At 38.1% G+C, this 18049-nt stretch overlaps 1 protein-coding gene across 7 annotated transcripts in view; it reads right to left on the bottom strand.

The window, feature by feature from the left end:
- Positions 1 to 5035: 5035 nt before the first annotated feature.
- Positions 5036 to 18049, bottom strand: part of FAM53C (family with sequence similarity 53 member C) — a 21041-nt gene continuing 8027 nt past the window's right edge. For 6 of the 7 annotated variants that reach the window (XM_072401081.1, XM_072401080.1, XM_072401077.1 and 3 more), the window contains 2 exons: positions 13350 to 14110; positions 5036 to 12290 (listed from right to left, as the gene is read on the bottom strand). In XM_072401081.1, the coding sequence (XP_072257182.1) occupies positions 12063 to 12290; positions 13350 to 14110 (989 nt within the window). In that variant the 3' untranslated portion in view covers positions 5036 to 12062. The remainder of the gene's footprint in view (positions 12291 to 13349; positions 14111 to 18049) is intronic. The other variant, XM_072401083.1, reaches the window with a different exon arrangement.

Genomic DNA, 18049 nt, shown 5'->3' with positions numbered 1-18049 from the left:
ACCCAAAGCATTAGGACCACCATCATACCTTCCTAAGCCCCCCCCCATGTTCCACCATTGTAAAACTCAAGCTGTTTTGATCGAGACCCAGTCAAAAGTAACTCCCCCCGCCCTTTTCCCTTATGGTGGTCCTGCATAGCATTCTTGTATGTAGCACAGGAGAACCAGACTGAAAACCACAGAATGCCATATTTTGAGTCAGCCATTTCCTCCTCACTCCCTCACCGGAGACGCTTCCTTCTGGTATTTTACCCTTCTCCTGAATCAAGTTATAAGGGACATTCAAAGATATCATTTGTTCATTAAATTCTTATTAAATAGAGTTCAAATAAGGACAGAAACTTTTTGAAGAACCCTGATACATATTAATGAATTGTGGGTCAGACATCTTGGTGTTATCACAGTTAGGCTTTCTGCAGGCTAATCTAGGAATCTCTCTGGTAGGTTTCATGAGTGCATATTCATTTTTTTTATCAATAAAGAATAATGGATGGTAAAAATTGACTTGATCTCTTACTTCAGAATCACTGTGATATGGTTTATTGTATTTTAGGTTTTACCTAAATATATAGAGAATGGTGGAATAACTGAACAAACTCCTGAATGACTTTCTCAAGAAAGTAATAGTAATTTTAATCCCCTAAAAATCTATTTTTTTTTATTTTGGATAGAAGGGCGAGGTGTTATATTCTGTACCAGATTTTAAAATCATGGCAGTGTACCCACTTAGATTTTCCCTTACTTCCTAATTTATCTGATACATGTGAGACATTATGAAGATTGTAACCCCTATATTTGCTAGACATTTGTTTTATTCAATTTTCATTATTTTACTATCAATAACAGTTATATTTGATTATGAAAGTGTTGTGAGTTGTAGGTTGTAATATGAAGAAATACTATACTGCCTGTACTGATAAGTATAATATGGCAGCATTTTTGACTTAATGAGCAAAGTGTTACTTTACTGGATAACATTTTGTTCCTGTTTTTAGGCCCTGTCTATGCATACTGATTATCTCTGTATAACCAAGTCTAGTAAATGCAGAACAGAAGAAATATTGTTTATGATAGGATTTCATATAATAAAATCCACTGGAGGTGTAAAGGATAAGCAGATCTAATAGGATGGAGGTGCAGAACCTAAGGAAGATGTTTGGTGCTCACCAGGACAACTCACAAGAGACAATAGATTAGGCTGAGAATGGCTCCTAGGTTGAAGCCCCTGGGCACACGCATGATGGCAGTCATAGTATTATGTACCAGACTGAAAGATGATCTTTGGAGTCAGAAAGAAGCAAAGTCAAAGTCAGGCAAAGTCAGGAGGAAGCAGTAATCTGTAAATGGGGCAGCAGCAAATGTTACACAGGGTCACATAGAGTTGAAGAAATACAACACTTCATGATGGAAAGATAGGTTCACAGAAGTCTTTGGAGTACAAGAAGTCATGGAAGGTCAGGTATTTGGGAGTCATGGAGCACAAGGGTTCACAGAAGGTATGAAGGTAAAAAAGAGTGACAAGGGTATTTTAAAGCATGGATACAATGTCGTAGGAGAGATTGGCACCAGTGTTGCAGCCCGTTGCTCAAATGCCAAGCAAAGTGTTACTACACCAAAAATGTAGTCTAATCCAAAGAGCCTAAAATCGGGCACTGAAACGCAGTAACAGTAAATGAAGGAACCTGCGTTTGTTTTAAAGTGATTCTAAATCACACTGCATTTGCTAACTGAATTCTGATGAGACTGAAATTCTGCACAATTACTGTGTTTCCAATGGATTGAAGGGTCATTGACCAATTGAGAGTTAGCTATCTTCATTGCCTAGGGCAGTTATTGTCTGCTAATAACAAATGACATTTAAGAAATCCATTCTAGGTTTGCTGGATCACTGAGGTTCACTGATAAAAGTGTATATTCTCCTGCCTTGGGGAGCTTTATTAAATCAGGCCAAATGCTACACCAGTGCTGCCTGTTTTGCTAAACCATGGCTTTTTCTGACATTAATTTTGCCTGTTGTTTTGGTACCTCGCTTTATGGCTGCCTGCTCCGGAATGCCTTAAAGCGTATCTAAACTCAACATTTTTGCTTTACATAAAAGGGTAGACAACCATTTTTAATTAAAGTAAAAATTGTATTTTTATCACACACAAATGCCCTGTTGAAGAATTTCCTGATACATCTTTAAATGAATTGATCTCAGGACTGGAAAATGTTCAGATTCTGGGGTAAAAAGACAGCCTTATGCCATTATACTTTCCCCACCAAATATTTGAAACTGGATTGAGGCTTTGGTATGTAGTGTTTTGTTTGTTCTTAACAATGCTTTATACATTTACTGGCAGCTCACTTTTGTTCAAGTGGTGCTGACCAGCTGCCTTGATAAAGGCTGTAATGGCTTTTTCTTTGGTAATTTCTCCACAGTAGCTTCAAACTTTAGTTTCTTATAGACAGACCCATGAACACAGATAATGTAGATACAAAGCAGACATTCTAGCAATTCTTTATGTGTCTTAAGATTGAGGATTGAAGTAAATTATACAAAATCCACTCTCCTGCATTTGTGCATGTTGGGGTTCAATTTGTGTTGTGGTTAATAAGAATTCCACTAAAGTTGTATCTGAAATGATTTTTTGGTGTAGGGAAAAAAATCCACTGTGTATGGGTGATGCGTTCCAGATCCTTGGACTTATACCAAACAAAATTTCCCCGTAAGAAATAAAAGGAAAATGAGTAATTTGTTCCCATGAAAAAAAAAAATTGTTATTGCCATACTATACATTGTTGGGGATGTATGAAATATTATAAACTCTGCCTAATACTAAAATACATAAATACAAAAGCAATTAAGATGAAATAAATGAAAATGTAACCTCACTTTACCTTGCTGAGAAGAGTTGAGTGCTTACTAGGATGGTGTTAGGAAGGGAGGAGGAGGAGATGTTCTGTAAATCACAGAGAGTTATAGCGCTGGTTGTTCACTGAATGGTAACAACTGGCGTACTGACGCTCGTGGGCAGTTGTGGCTTTGTCTCAAGAGAGGTAAATAAGGGTAGCGCGTGGTGTTATGACTCATTTTGACCCATACAAGTGGCACAAAGGTTGTATACCAAGCAAAATTTTTTGTGTTCAAACAGGACTTACACCAAATTGGACTTATTCCAAAGCGCACTTATACCGAGGTATCACTGTGTATATAATTCACGTAATTGGCAGTGTGTGTGTAGTTTCAATTTAAGCACTATCTTTAACGATAGATAGAAGTTTATCAAAAATTATGCCCAAAGGAAGGAAAAATTACAGAGAGTTACAATTTGAGCCACCTTCAATAAACATCTGTATTCTTTGCTTTGAAATGTGTTGGCTACAAAAATACATTAGCTGATAGAAAAGAAATAAAAGTAATACTGGACTTCCTGTGAGCACAGATAAGATAAAGCATAGAAAGGAAGGCAATGCCAAAGCTTTCACAGAGCCAGAGGTAAAAGGTGAGCAATTATCCATAGCCTGTACATACACAAGACTAGCCTTAAGTCAAAAAGAGGTTGTCAGCTAGCATCTTAATTTGCCTGGTCTTACCATGAACGCAATGCATACCATCCCTATCCACTAATAAGATACTTATATATACATATACATATATATATATATATACACACACACAAACACTTATATCTGACTAACTTTTTGATATGAGGCACGCATGATACCCTGCTCAGTGGCAGAGAGATCCATAGGTCAGAATACACATGGCTGTGAGTAGACCTGGACTTGAAACTTGAAGCATCTCAATAGCTATCTCTAATTGCCAGCTTCTTGCAACAATGTTGCAGAGATGTCCCTGCAGAAATTTATTCCTCTGTCCTCATGTTGCTTTTGTGCTGGCTACATAACACAATCTCACTTTACAAACAAAAACAATAGTGTAAGATAAAAAAAAATATTTCTCAAACTATATATATAACAGGATTAATATGGCCATTTTCACAAACTTGGATGCAACAGAAAGAATAATTTTTTAAACTTAACATTATAATCTGACTGTATAATTTCCATGTGAAGCTACCAAAAAATTACAATGTAATGCAACAGCCTGTATAGATACTGAACAAGTTAGTCATCTGTCTATGTAATTACTGCACCAACTAAAAGGATCTGGGAATTCTAGGGATGCAATCTCGTCGGGACTGTCACGGCTGACATAGTTTGAAAATATATTTTGTTTTCTTTCACACCAATATTATTTTAATGCACTAAACTAAATAAGGTGCATTGCTGTTCATTTTGACTCAAACCTTGTTTCAATACGCACAGCTTCTGAAGCATTTGCTCCAATAGAGGTTAAGTGAATACCAAGTACGTCCTGCCAAACATATCATTGCACTGGGTAAGTACTTGTTGAGTTTTCTATTAGATTTTATGGTTATAAACAATTGTCTTAATACTTTTCTCTCCAACATTGGACTCAAACTGTACATATAAGGGTCTATTTATAAAGCATTTCCTGGAAGATTCCTTCTTGGTTGTTAAAGGAGGAGTGGATGGTATGTTTGTTATATTACATTATTTGCAAATCTTGTAAATATTGTGAATTTTAACATTGTATATTGCACATTACTAGTTATTTTATATGGATGCATACAAAGTTTTCCTCTAAGTACTTGGGTTCTATGTTTGACCTCTGGTCTCCTATACCCTGATTTAGATGATTTGACAGAAACAATTTGGCATGTGGCATGAAACATGCTGAAAAAGATTACATCAGAAAACCTTGATGTGTTTGGCAAAAATGTATAAAATGTACAGTAAAGCAAGCTTCTGTAAAACAGCAGCAGCGAATCACCCTAATTTTACAATGAACATCTTTATTAAAACAACAATACTCTCCATTTTCTCAATTCATCTTGGTTTTATTCCTTAATATATCTAGGCCAATAATTTGAAGGGAAACACATCATAGACATGTATAGAGAGCTCTTCATAGACACATAAAATGAATCTGAAATGCAGTCTGAAAAAGTGATCAATTTTACTGCCGTTTACGAATAGCCGGAAAGTCTTTATTAAATCGGTTGAACAGAACTATTACCAGTGCAGGGAGAACCCTTTTTTTTTTTTTTTTCACGGAATGCCAGTATGGCATCTAAAAAAATATAGACGTTTAGTCCAGATAGAGTACCCAACATTTAGTCCGTTATCTGCAATCTTTATTGACACTCCATTCTGCTAAGTCAGAGATTCCCAACCAATGTGTATCTATGCAGCATAATGCCAGGCTTGATCTGGCAAAGTCAGGAAAATATTCAGATAGGCAATGAAGATTATGCATAAACTGTATTTAATTGCGAATGGCACCATTTAGCTATCAGTTAAATATACAGATATTTATTCACAGTAGTGATTCCGTTTATTAGATTATTGTCATAAAAATGAATTGTGTATTATTGTGTATGGAGGTGTGTCACTATGCCACATAGGTTTGGAACCCCTGAAATGAAGTTTAGCTTAGTTTTTACTGTTTGCCGTTGATCTCCAGTAAATGTCTCAACAATAAAAAGATACCTGCACGTTCTGCATGTTTTCACATCACTTGCTGCTTTTAGCGGTTTTGTTGATCTTCACTCATCCAACAACAGAAAATAAATAAATAAAAATGACATTTCAAATATAAAAATAGGAAGTTACAATTACATTTACAATACTAGAATGATAACACCATCGCTGTAAAATATGTAATAACTTTAGTTATTACAGGCTTGTTTTCAAAATTCATTAACTTTTAATAGAGGTCAGTGTGAACGAGCAGGTGGATTGCTTCACAAATGCCATCAGTAAGTATTTTCCAGATGAAATAAACTTTTGAAACGGTACCATTTGCCCAAATGCACAGTGGAGAGAGCAATTTTCACGGGGTAAAGCAGTACCACAAGCAGCATTTCAACAGGACACAAAGCGGATTTTAAGGTAAACATCATCAATCAGGCAGCAATGACAGAACCTGCCTCATGCACAGATTTTCAGAATTACTGCTTAGAAAAAGGTGTGCTGAACAGCTCAGCGGAAATGTGTTTGTTTGGATTTAGGCTGCTATAATAACGCTCTTCTGGATCCAGCAACTAATCAAGTCTATGGCATTAGGAGGACAAGAGCTGGGTCATCAAAACTTAACATTGCCTGATTTGGTTAAGCATGGTGCAGATGTGTGGGACACCTAATTGCAACAAGGTTGCAAACTATTCCTTTAAATATTGGCACATCAAAAGTAACAAAAGTTAAATAGCTATCAGGCAATGTATCACCTGTACTTGAATTTCTGACATCTTAATTGCACAAGTTTGGTGGTAGACAAAAAAGGAAAGTTGGCAACCCAGTCGAGGAACAATCTGAGCTGCAAAGTCTGCAAAAAACAAAAACAAAAAAACAACACCTTCTGCTTGAGGATTAATGATACTTTGTAAATCATACACATTACTGATTATTGTCCATTAATGGAAGGCCCTTTATACCTCATGGATTCCCCCTTAAACGTAAAAGCTAGAACATTGCTGGCCTAGAGTATATTACCATACAACCATGCTAAGCAGCCACATTTCAGAAGCAACATTTATTTATATTATAGCTTGCACCTCACTAGTTTATTCAAATTTATTTGCAGAACTGCTATGCCTGAAGTACCTAGGTTATAATCAGACTCATTCCTTAAGACAAGGGGCTATTTGCCATAACCTGGCTATAATCATGACAAACTGATCAGGTCTCTTCCTGGTCAGGAATCCAGTTGCTATGGTTTAGTTGTACCTAAACAATTAGATGAAATAGCCAGTTTTTTTTTTAAAGGAAAATTAACTTTGAAAAATATAATTTAAAAGTTAGGTCCCAGAAGTGTTTAGAACCAGAACCAGTAGGTAGGCAGTAATAATGAAGTCTCAGATCCAAACACACACACATAACAATTTATCCTAATTTAAACAGTGCAATAAACCAATAGCTGGTTCAACCTCTTCTCACATACAAACAGGATAGTGAGACAAATCTTCTGTTCTGTTTAAGTGTATAAAAAATTCAATAACTTAGAAAATAGCTGTCTCCACTGTGTTCAGACAAAAAGTTCACTACTTAAAATGGTTTGCCAATCAATATACAAGATACTGCAGGAGAAATGTTTCAGGAGAGATACAGTGCAACACTGTAAAGCAAACCACAAATGGGACAGGTATTGGAGTAGGTGGGATCACAGTTTTTGTTTAATGTAAACTTGAAGAAAAAAAATAGCACACAACCTTGCAGACATGAGGCCTGCACATAAAATCACAGTACTATACAGCAATTCACCTCCTTAAAAGAGATGTATGGGTTTCAAAAAAGGCATTGATTGAGAGAATTCAAAAGGTAATATGGACAATATGGGAAAAGCATGAAATGGTAACAATGAAATGCTTGCAGAAATGGCCAGTTTTTCAGATACATCCAAGAAAACTTAGAATTGACACATTCATTATAGCTTTCAATCCCACCAAGTTTTGGAAGAAGTCCAATTCAGCATATTAAAGGTTTTTGAGCTGTTACAGCTTTTGTAATACAGGCTCACACAAAGGACCAGTATATCTAAAGCTTTACATTTCTGAGCTTTGAACATATACAAATGTGTATTTGAAAAATATAAAATTAAATATTTCATACAAAATGTGTGGTACAGATGAATGACGGCCAGATGGAGAAAACAAGTTCATAAGAAGTGGCAAAAAAATCTTCTACCAATATTCTAAGAACGCCAGAAATCTGCCCATTTGTGGGCAAACCTTAACTGTAGGCAATTGTTTACAAGAAAAAATAATTACCACAATTTAAATAGTGGTAGGGGATTAGGACACAGATAGAACTGGCATCTACAAGATGCAAATCTATTCCACTGTCTTCCCTTAGTGCTCCAGCTGTGTGTTTCGGCACATTTTTACTTATTTCTAATGAGGCCAATACAGTATTCTGAAACATGGGCACAAACACAGTAGTGGAGATTGCCAGGGTTCATCAGAAGCTTCATGTGTGCAACTAGTCACACAGAGACAGACTCTAATGTGGGCAAAACAAACTGCAGTGGTTGCCCATCACTAACAGACTCCAGGTTTCTTTTGCTTTTCCCTAATGAAGTAAAAACTAAACCTAAATGTTAAAGTGCAACATATGTGATCCAAGTTTTCTTGTTCAAAAATGAAAATTCCTTAAAGCAGTGGTCCCCAACCTTTCTGACAGCAGAACCCAGTAACATTGAAAACATTTTTGCCTGGCCCCGGTATATGTACAGCTTACACTACTCCTACCTTCTGTCAGCACACTAAGAATAGCAGAGTAGTGTAGTAGTGAGAGCTGGTGTGCTGACAGGTGGCAGAGCTGATGAGAATGGTAGAGAAGTGTAAGCCTTACATACATTACTCTGCCATTCTCAGCAGCTCCTGTGTAAGCAGTGTGAGGAGAGCCATCTGTGCTCCCGCTGGTTGCGCTCCTGCGGTCACTACCTTTAGAGCAGTGTACGGAGGGTCGTTCACGCAACTGTGAAGTGATGGCACCGCAGCTATAGTTTTAGGGGTAGTTAGCCACAAAAGTCCCTCATTGGCACCTACATTTTAATATTCCTACAGCTCCCTATTTAGGAGAAATTAGGGTTCAAAGAACATAAAGGGACATATATATGTGACAGCACACCATGGTATGATAGGAGTGATGAAGTTTTCGTGGGGTGGGTATTCACAAAAATGCCCTACTTATCTTACATTTCCCTTTTCTCAAAAACCCCTTTTCCCCATTTCTTGGGGTTCAAAGAAGGTAAGTGACCAGATTTTTATTTTAACGAATTGAGTGGCATATGTCACGGATCTGTCATTTTTTTTTATTTTCACTATAGGTCCACTTTAATGAGAAAAGATCCCTGATTTTTAATAGGATTTTATGTTTGGGACCCCGTATCTGGTAACTTATGTTCAGGGGGCTGAATGTGTCAGCTCTCAGGGTCCCCTGTGTTCCCTGAAAATTTCAAGTTTCTTCAACAATCAGTGTGGGAGATATGAAGGTTTATACATTGGGAGTAATGACAGCAGCATGGAGACAAACATAGCTCTCATGCTGCTGGTGTATGAGGGGTAAGATTTTTTCACAGTGCCAGGTGGGCAGAGAGCAGCCACAACTGATCTCCTAGGTCTAAAGAACACACCCATTCTCGGGGAGCTCACACTGAAGCCTGATCTCATAGAAAAGATGGCAGATGCATGCACAGACAGTAGTATGCATTCTGAAGGTAGGATTTTCTTATAGGACTCTGGCGCTCCTGTCATTTGCAGCCAACTCACCTGCCGCGGCCCAGGGGTTGGGGACCACTGCCTTAAAGCATAACCTCTTAATACACAGTTAGAGTGCACATTTATGTATCACCCCTGTCGCATCCTGCTCAGACTCAGTGAATTAGCAACATTTTCCTAAGAGCAATATGCTGCACTAAAAAAAACTGAATTGGTTGTAAAGCTTTGTACACCTACCAGTGAACTGTAAAAGAGCTGCTTGGCTGTTTTCGGCACAACAAATCCTGGAAAGGAACTGCTTTTCAATAAGAAAAGCAAAAGGACTAGTTACATTGCTCTCATGAGGTTTTAGCTTCAAACCCATTATAAGATGTTAAAACAGACCAAATGGGGTCAATCACCGTGGGCTCTAGCAGTCATTTGGGATATAGCACAATATTGATGCAGCTCTCTTGCAGGGTGTCATGGACCTTTGACTTGGCAATAGGTTGATTAAAAAGAAAATCAAGTGACTATAGATGGAACTTCCAACAGTTAACAAAAACATCTTTGTTTTGCTACTATTTGTGGTCTACAAAACAATAAACAGCTATGTTTTGCCCCACTCTTGTTTGTTTCAAACCCTAACGGAGAACTGAATACAAAGTCACTTACATGGGAGCCCTTAGGGCTTTCTAATATACATTACCAGTCACTAAAGCATTAATCAACATGCAAGCAGAAATCTGTCTATCAATAAAATGTTTAACAGGAGTTGCTTCGCTGGAAATGCTTTTGAGAAAGGAGAGCTAGAATAATTTGTTTAATGACAAGACAGCTATGAAGTAATAACATTACTGGCAAACTAGAAATGAAAAATAATTCTGATTAGCTTAAATATCTTTTATCCCTATTACTTTAGCAAGCTCCTACAAGGATCACTGACAGGTGAAGTGCTTGAAGATAGAAAATAATTATTTAAAATACATATTACTGCCACCCTGCACTGCTACGCTGAGCCGGAATTTCAGAATGTATGTTTTACCGTGTAAACGAAACTAAAAATGACGTTCCCCATTATAAAACGACAAATGGTCAAAGTGCTGCACTTGGCAATGAAACCCAAAATATTACAATATAAATATAAATTTACTTAATGTACTGACTTATAGTTCAATACTTTTGCCCCCCTTGAGGGTTTTTGCAGGGGTGAAATATTTTACTACTAGGTGACAACTAACCAGAGACCTAAAAGTCTCAGCCCTCTCTAATTGCAGAATTCAAAATACCTATTGTCACATACTTATCACAAGCAGAATTGCTTTAGGAGATCATTAAATTATTTGTGTTTAAATATTTGTTGTTAACAAAAGGTTCTATTTGAGCAGTATTTTACATAGCTAGTGTTGCCCACAAATGCTTGTAAAGTATGATTGTCGCTTGTGAACTTAAAAAATTTGGATATTATCGTTAAGAACTCTAAACCGGGTGGAAGTTTTATTGAAAGCAAATATTGTAAACCATAATGAGAAAAAAAAGTAGAAAAACTTAAAAAAAACTTGGAGCTGCAACAGGGCAATCACTGGGATGTCTAAAAATTACCAGAATGCATAGAATCCACCAAGAGGTATAATGGCAACACACACATCCATTTATGTGCAACTGCAAACACAGGCTGATTCCTGTTCTTTGTCAAGATATACATTAATACTTACTGCACACAACATTGTATATAGTAGTAAACTATATACTAACAACATTCAAAGAGGACACATGACACCTTGACTACTTCCTTCATTGAAAGGGTATGAGACAGTGTTCTGGGGGCTTATGAACACTAAAGAATAGCACAATCATTCACACTCCACTTACACTTTCTGGCAAGACTCGTACCTGAGGAGGTAATGGGAAGGCGACACCCAGAAGGGTTTCTTTATGTTAAAAAAAAATTAACACCTGTCTGAGGTAATGGCATGGCCATGTAATGTAAGACTAGGATGGCAGTGCAGGCAAATGTGAGTTCATGGTGAATTGGAAGCTTCCTTTTAACTGGCCAGCAATGTTAAACAGAATAATTACAGCCTCTAGAACATTTGCCACAGGCAAATATCAATAAAAATTTTTTTTTAAAAAATTAAATAAAAAAACAAAATAAAACAAGAAAAAAAAACAGCACACACATACAAAACCTGGAAACATTTGTTCTGTTGTCAGCCTTCTTAATGATGAATTGGAGAACAAAAAAAGTGTTCTGAACGGAACACACAGGATTAGGCTTCCTTGGTGTGAAGCTCTGAACTCATGTCTTGGGGGATACATTTGTGCACAACCAGATTTGCCATCTTGTTGGTTTACATTTTTTCCCAACAGTCAGTTAAGCATGAAGAATTAAATCACACACCTATATTTGCATGTGATCCCCTCGGGGCAGTGCAGAACATCCTTCCAAAAGCCATCTGTAAAAAAATAAAGCAATCCCACAGCACCCTTTATGTAAAGTTTGTAACTCAGTAATGGGAGATCCCAATTTCAGCTGTATTACTGGGAATGGAGAAGTGTAATTGGGGGTCCAGATGACCCAACCCCAGGCTTCTCCTTTAGAAAAAAAGGAACAAGGTTTTTTGCCAATCCTTTTTTGCCCTACACCCCCACACAATATCTATCAGTCATGAAGAATAGAATGTTTGTGGAATGCTCCTGGTGCAAGTCTCCTGGTGGTGGCTGGCAGCCTTACACTCTCGCTAATATGTCAACCTTTTAATAACTCCGTTTGAAGTATGATGTTTCCTGAGAGTGTTAATTCTCCTCAATTAGATTTAAATCCAGGTCCGCAAAGTCGTGCTGGAAGAGCATTGCCTGGGAGCAGGAGGAGTGATCCCTCCTACCGATACTTTCTTCACTAAGTGCCAGTGTGCAAGTGGTGTTGGGACTTCCAGAAGTGCAAGGAGACTCCCCATGGCAAGCCATAAAAGGAGATGAGCTGCCTTCATCCGAGTTATCCAAGAAACACATAGCACCAGCATTCTGATAATAAAAAAAAAATGCTGTTAATATTCAGATATATATGGCCACACAGAATTACAACACTACATGGGGAAACACACATGCTCAAGCCTTTGAAGAGACTAATTTACAATGGTGATTAGTAGAAAAGTCTGTTGAATCTAACTCTTTTGGAAGGGTTTATTTCTTGGTCCCTCATCATGCCCTATGTCACTAAAGAGAATCGGGCATCAGGAATCTCATCCAATAGGGTCAGATTTAGGTATTTTAACTTTCTGTAACAAGCTTTTGTTTCTGTGACCAGTCACCTCAGTAAATTCCTTTAGAATTTAAAACATAATCAAACTGGAGCCTGCCCACAATTATTCAATGAAAAGGGCATTCACACATTATGAGATATTGTTGAGCTAATACTTACAAAGCAGTTATTAAATTAGAAACATAGGAAGAAGCTTCTTAACATTAAACTCCAGCAATTTTTTCTCACAATAAAAAAAAAAGGTAAACCCAGCAACTGTTAAATTAATAGACCCAATATTTCATGGTTGTACTAAATAGAAAAAACAAATATTACTCTCAAGTACATAAAAACATGAGGAACACAAATGGTGCTAGTGGTACCATCATTGGGTGCATATCCGATATTTCTTAAAAAAACAAGAGCTTTAATTCACTGAAGTTTCTTGAGTGTGACCTTTAAGGGGCAATATGATCACCCTATAAAAATATAAAAAAAAATTCCATATAGAAAACTCTCTTCCCGATTATTCACTTTGAGATAGTTACAAAGAACAAGAGGGCACTCTTTGCGTCTGGAGGAAAAGAAGTTTTGGATAAGGAAGAGATTTCTTCACTGTAAGATCTGTGAAAATGTGCATTCGGCTGCCCCAGGAAGTAGTTTCAGCAACTACTATAGATTGCTTTAAGAAAAAGCTGGATGCTTTTCTAGAAGCACAAAATATATCCTGGGTATTAAGGCTTTAAAGTAAAAATAAAAGTGACTGTTGATCCAGGGAACAATAGGGATTATAATTCCAGTTTCAATATTATTTATTGAAAAGCTGATTGTGGAGTCTTTACCTGGTTCATCTTGTAGAAGTCCAGAGAAGGACGATGCCATCGTGTATCTTCCTCGTGCCTTCGTTTGATTCCACATTTCCTGGTGTCAAGATCACAGGGCTGTGACTGGCTACGAGGCAGACATTGCTGTCGCCGGACCAGTTCTGGCGTGGAAGGTGGGGAGCTGCTGGCTGAAGGGAGGAACCGTCCTGCATCCTTGAAGAGTACTGGTGACAGGGAAAAGCGGCGCTGCAATGGAAAGCAACTTGGCCCTTCTGTGTTTTCCCAAAATATAGTGGTTGGTGAAAGGGTGTAGGGACCTGGTGATTCCCGGCACAAAGCCAGGCTAAAGAAGGGAGGGCTGTTGGCTTGGATGCATCGTAAAGAGGCACTGGGGTCATTTTGAAACCTGAGATTGGAGACCCCTTGGGATGGACTTTGAGTCTGCACCCCCAGTACTGCTCCAACCCCACCACTATTACATCTCCTCTTGACAGGAGTCCAAACTTTAGACCCACTGGGCCTCCAGATAGGCCGCCAGCGTGACAGGTCCTCTGGCACTGATAAAGAGCGGCAGTGTCTCTTCGTAGGTGGAGCAGGAGGAGCCGCAGAGTTAGATGCCTCAGGCTCTTGGGAAGGGCTCCTGCGGTTAGGCGAATTTTCCCTGCTGAGGACTGGAAAGTGGAGACTCAGGCTTGAATGGTGATGGCAACCAAGTCGTACTCCATCTTCAAGTTCAATTCTTGGACAGTGGCTAAGAATCCCCCAGGAACGTTCTTCTGCTAAAAATAAATGTAAGAACTCATTAAAGACAGTTACTACTAATATAGGGATTTTTATATACCAAGTTCAAAGTGGCACTTTTGGACAAAAACAACCTTTTCGGAGATACAGGAGGAAAGATTCACACTCAGGCCTCTTGTTTTAAACATCAGTGGCAAAAATTATCAGGAGAGGTGTCCTGCTTGGTCTCTTGTGGGAGTATGCAGAGACAACTTGCCTCTGTGGTCCAAGACAGAGACAGGAGGGTGAAGCCAGCACATTAGTCAACTTGCCAGTACACCTGAAAGACTGAAATATCAGTTCTAGGCAGACTTGGTCTTGGAAAACCTTTTAAACAGATGTTTCAAGGGGAATGTTTATACATTATAAGAACGCTAACCAGTTAGCTAGAAGGTAGGCATACAATTACTTCTATATACTAAAGACAGAGGATCAGAACATTAAACAGACAAGTTGTATATTTAAAAATAAAGCCAGAAATGGCCGCTTACATCGTCTCTTATAGGACGGTCCACTTTAATGAAACTGAGAACTCCAAATCCCAGTCTGAATCTCCAAGCATGTGATTTCTATGTTTGCTATGACTTAGTGGTTACATGCAGAATTGAGGCTCCAAAAATTATATATAAAAATGTATCCAGATAAACACAGCCCCCTTAAGGCTGCAGTACCACCTTATTTCTGCTGCTACTAGCTTACAACACAAACTCACACAAAAAATTATATATATTTCAGTATGAGAAAAAGAGAATATTAAAATGAGTTTTCCAGTGCAATAAATAAAAGACATACATGTCCCCAGAGGTAATAAGCTGAATGATGCTGCCAAATTATATCTTTACATCTACGAAACAATAATTTCTTGGCACAAAATGGTTAATTAAAGATTAGACTTTTGCATGTATATTATGCAGTGAATATGACATTCACTTGCAGTGTTCTCCCCAGCCCCTTTTAGCTGGGTGCAACACCCAGCACTTTTCAGTAACCACCCGGCTGTTTTTGTATAGTTACTGATGAGTTGGGTCACAATACAGGGACTGCCACCCGCCTAAAATTTCTTCCCACCCAGCTTAAAAACATTTCTGGGTTGAGCACTGACTTGGTGTATGTATAAAATATACCACACATCTAAAATAAATAAAAAGGCCTATTTCAGAAAGGGACTCCTTTTCTATCTGACTGACACCCCCCTCCCTCATTTACTGGAACAAAACGGGCTTAGCTTTGCTTCACTGAACAAATGAAAAGATCACAGTGAAGTTTTTTTGTACAATGTAGTTGGTAACACCTACCATCTGGTACACAACCAGATATCAAAATTTGTGGCACACTTCTGGCAGTGATCCAAGGTGTGCCATCACACTCACACTGTACATTCTCAATAATAAACCTATTTTAGAACTACAGCTCCCTAAGGCACACACACTCATATCTGCCTCTCTTGTGGAGTCTTGTCTTGTTTTCATTTAACTGGTGATCGAAGTTGTGCAGGAGTATTTAGTAACATGAGTGAAAGGAAGCACTCATGTATTAACAAAGAGTCCCAATCTTTACTGCTGACAGAAGACAGGTTTTTAGAAAACACAAACTGACCCTGAACACTTTTTATGTTAAATGTACCTTAAATGCATTTAACAGATTTAATTAAACTTTACAGTAACCTTATATTAAAAAAAAGGAAAGGCTTTGCAGAGGTTACCCTAAACAACATTGCAATACCAAGATGACAGGAAAGATCTCAACATGTAAAAGTCAAACTTCTGCCCCTTCTTGCCCTGCAACCCCTTCTCCCCACATATACATACACACTGCTCTCTTAGGTGAGGTCAGAGCAAAGCTTCATTTACATGCCACATTAGTGGTCTGTATCTCTAGTGTTTCAATATGCGCTTTTTTACTGAAGGTTTATTTATCCTTTCATCATAGTCTGTTTGAATTGTTTAGGCGTGTGAGAGGTTTATTTTATTTATAAGCCGTCCTTGACCTGTAGCTCTGCAGATCTGGAAATACAAGTTCCAGGTTACTATGTCAACCACATACGGTATATATGGGAGTCTCAAAAATTTAGTCTATATGGACTTATAGTACCATAACAGCTGGAGAACACATGATGGGGAAGAAAGCTCCGAAGGAACTCCCAGCAAGAACACTTAAAACCAAAAATTAGCTCTATGCATTTCTTTAGCTTCCAGACACATTACATTTGCTTTATCATCTATTTTCCATACCAACGGTCGCACATGCACTGTAGTAGCATATATATTACTCCAAAAAAAATGTTACCAGCCAGAAAAAAAAAACATTCAGCTGAATGGTAAGCTAAACTCAAGTAAACTCTGATAAATTCCTTGAGTATCAAATCAAATTCAGGAAGTATCCAAATCTCAAGCATAAAACCCAATCCCTTGTCACCATGAAGTAAAGTAGGACCACTGTTCTTGTCTGAAAGAAGTATCTGAAAAGGTCCAACACCCATTCATTGGCGAGTTACAGCTGGAGATCTTTAATCAGAAAACGGTCTGATCTTTCAAACAGAAAATGAGCTCTGTCCGTTTTTAAAGATTAAGCACAAGCTAAAAACGAGTCTTTGATCTACCCCTCATCTTCTGTGTCACTCACAGAGTAAGAGGGGAGACCAGAGATTACACATAAAAATAAAAACCCTGTTCTTACTTTTCCTGATAGTGCTACCATCTGTGCTACCATGACAAGAAGTTCTAAATAATGATACTGATGATAATGAAATTGATGCCAAATGACCTTTACTCTTAACCTCCTTGTACCTAACCTGCACCTCAAGGCCCACCAAACTAAGTACTTGTTTGTGGGGCCACTTGAGACCCCAGCATTGGGAATGAGCGCATCAATATGCAAAGTGGCAGTCTCCTGCAACATGCCCCCAGTCTGTCTCAATCAAACTCAATAGACATGTGCACAGTCTGACCTTTTCCTCTAGTATGTTTGCAGGTTCCATATTTCTTTTGTAGCATTATATATACTTATGCATGTGTGTGCAACCCTTTGGGTATTTCAGATGCCCCCTATACCTTATAAGGTGGAAAATCCCTGCCACACAATCTATCCAAAATTAGATAAAAAGATTTCCTAGAGTTAGACTAACCCTTTTCTGCAAAAAGCCATGTCATATTACTTTTCTCCAACATGTGACAGCAGTAACTAGTACTTTATCAAATGTATAGTTTTATCTGCTCTCATTATTTTTTCATTATTTTATGGTATGAAAAGTATATATTATACTGGGCAGTAGATAGCAGCAATTTAAAAAGCATGTGATACAGTCTGGTATTCCCACCAGAATTATTTTAGGCTTGGTGGGAAGAAGCTGCAGGTGGGTTGTTGCCAGTTACTGAAAGTGCGGCGTGGTGCACCTGGCTAAGAGGGGCTGGGGTGAACATTGCTATCATTTGCAGGTCTTACAGTCAGGTAAATATAACTTTAGTTGAACACCACATGACATATTGCATTGTGTCTACATGTATTTAAAGACAAAGTCAAAATTCAGAAGCAGAGAGTGAAAAATCAAGTACACCTTTAACACTTCCATAGGATTTAACAAGGTAGATAGCAGCTAGGTGTTGCTAATCAGATCCACAATTAATTGATCATCAGCAAGTGTTGCTTTAGCAGTTTGATGGTCTAGCCCAGCCTTTCTTGACATTTTTAACATGGAGGAACCCTTAATTAGTTAGTAATTTTCTGGTCTTAGACAACCCCCACTATAATTACTATATCAACAGCTCAGAGTACAGGTAGTCACCGAGCTAAGGACATCTGACATACGGACGACTCCTAGATACAAATGGGGCTTCCCTGCTCGCTCTTGTGCAGGACAGAGGTTTTATGACTTGCAGATGAAATATTTTGCTAAACACAGCTGAAGTTGTGGGTGATCTCCTCTGCAAGCTTTTGTAACT

The sequence above is a fragment of the Pyxicephalus adspersus genome, chromosome 2 (assembly GCF_032062135.1).
Source record: "Pyxicephalus adspersus chromosome 2, UCB_Pads_2.0, whole genome shotgun sequence".
Lineage (NCBI taxonomy): Eukaryota > Metazoa > Chordata > Amphibia > Anura > Pyxicephalidae > Pyxicephalus > Pyxicephalus adspersus.
The sequence above is the reverse complement of the archived record's forward strand: the minus strand, read 5'-3'. Positions and strand labels throughout refer to the sequence as shown.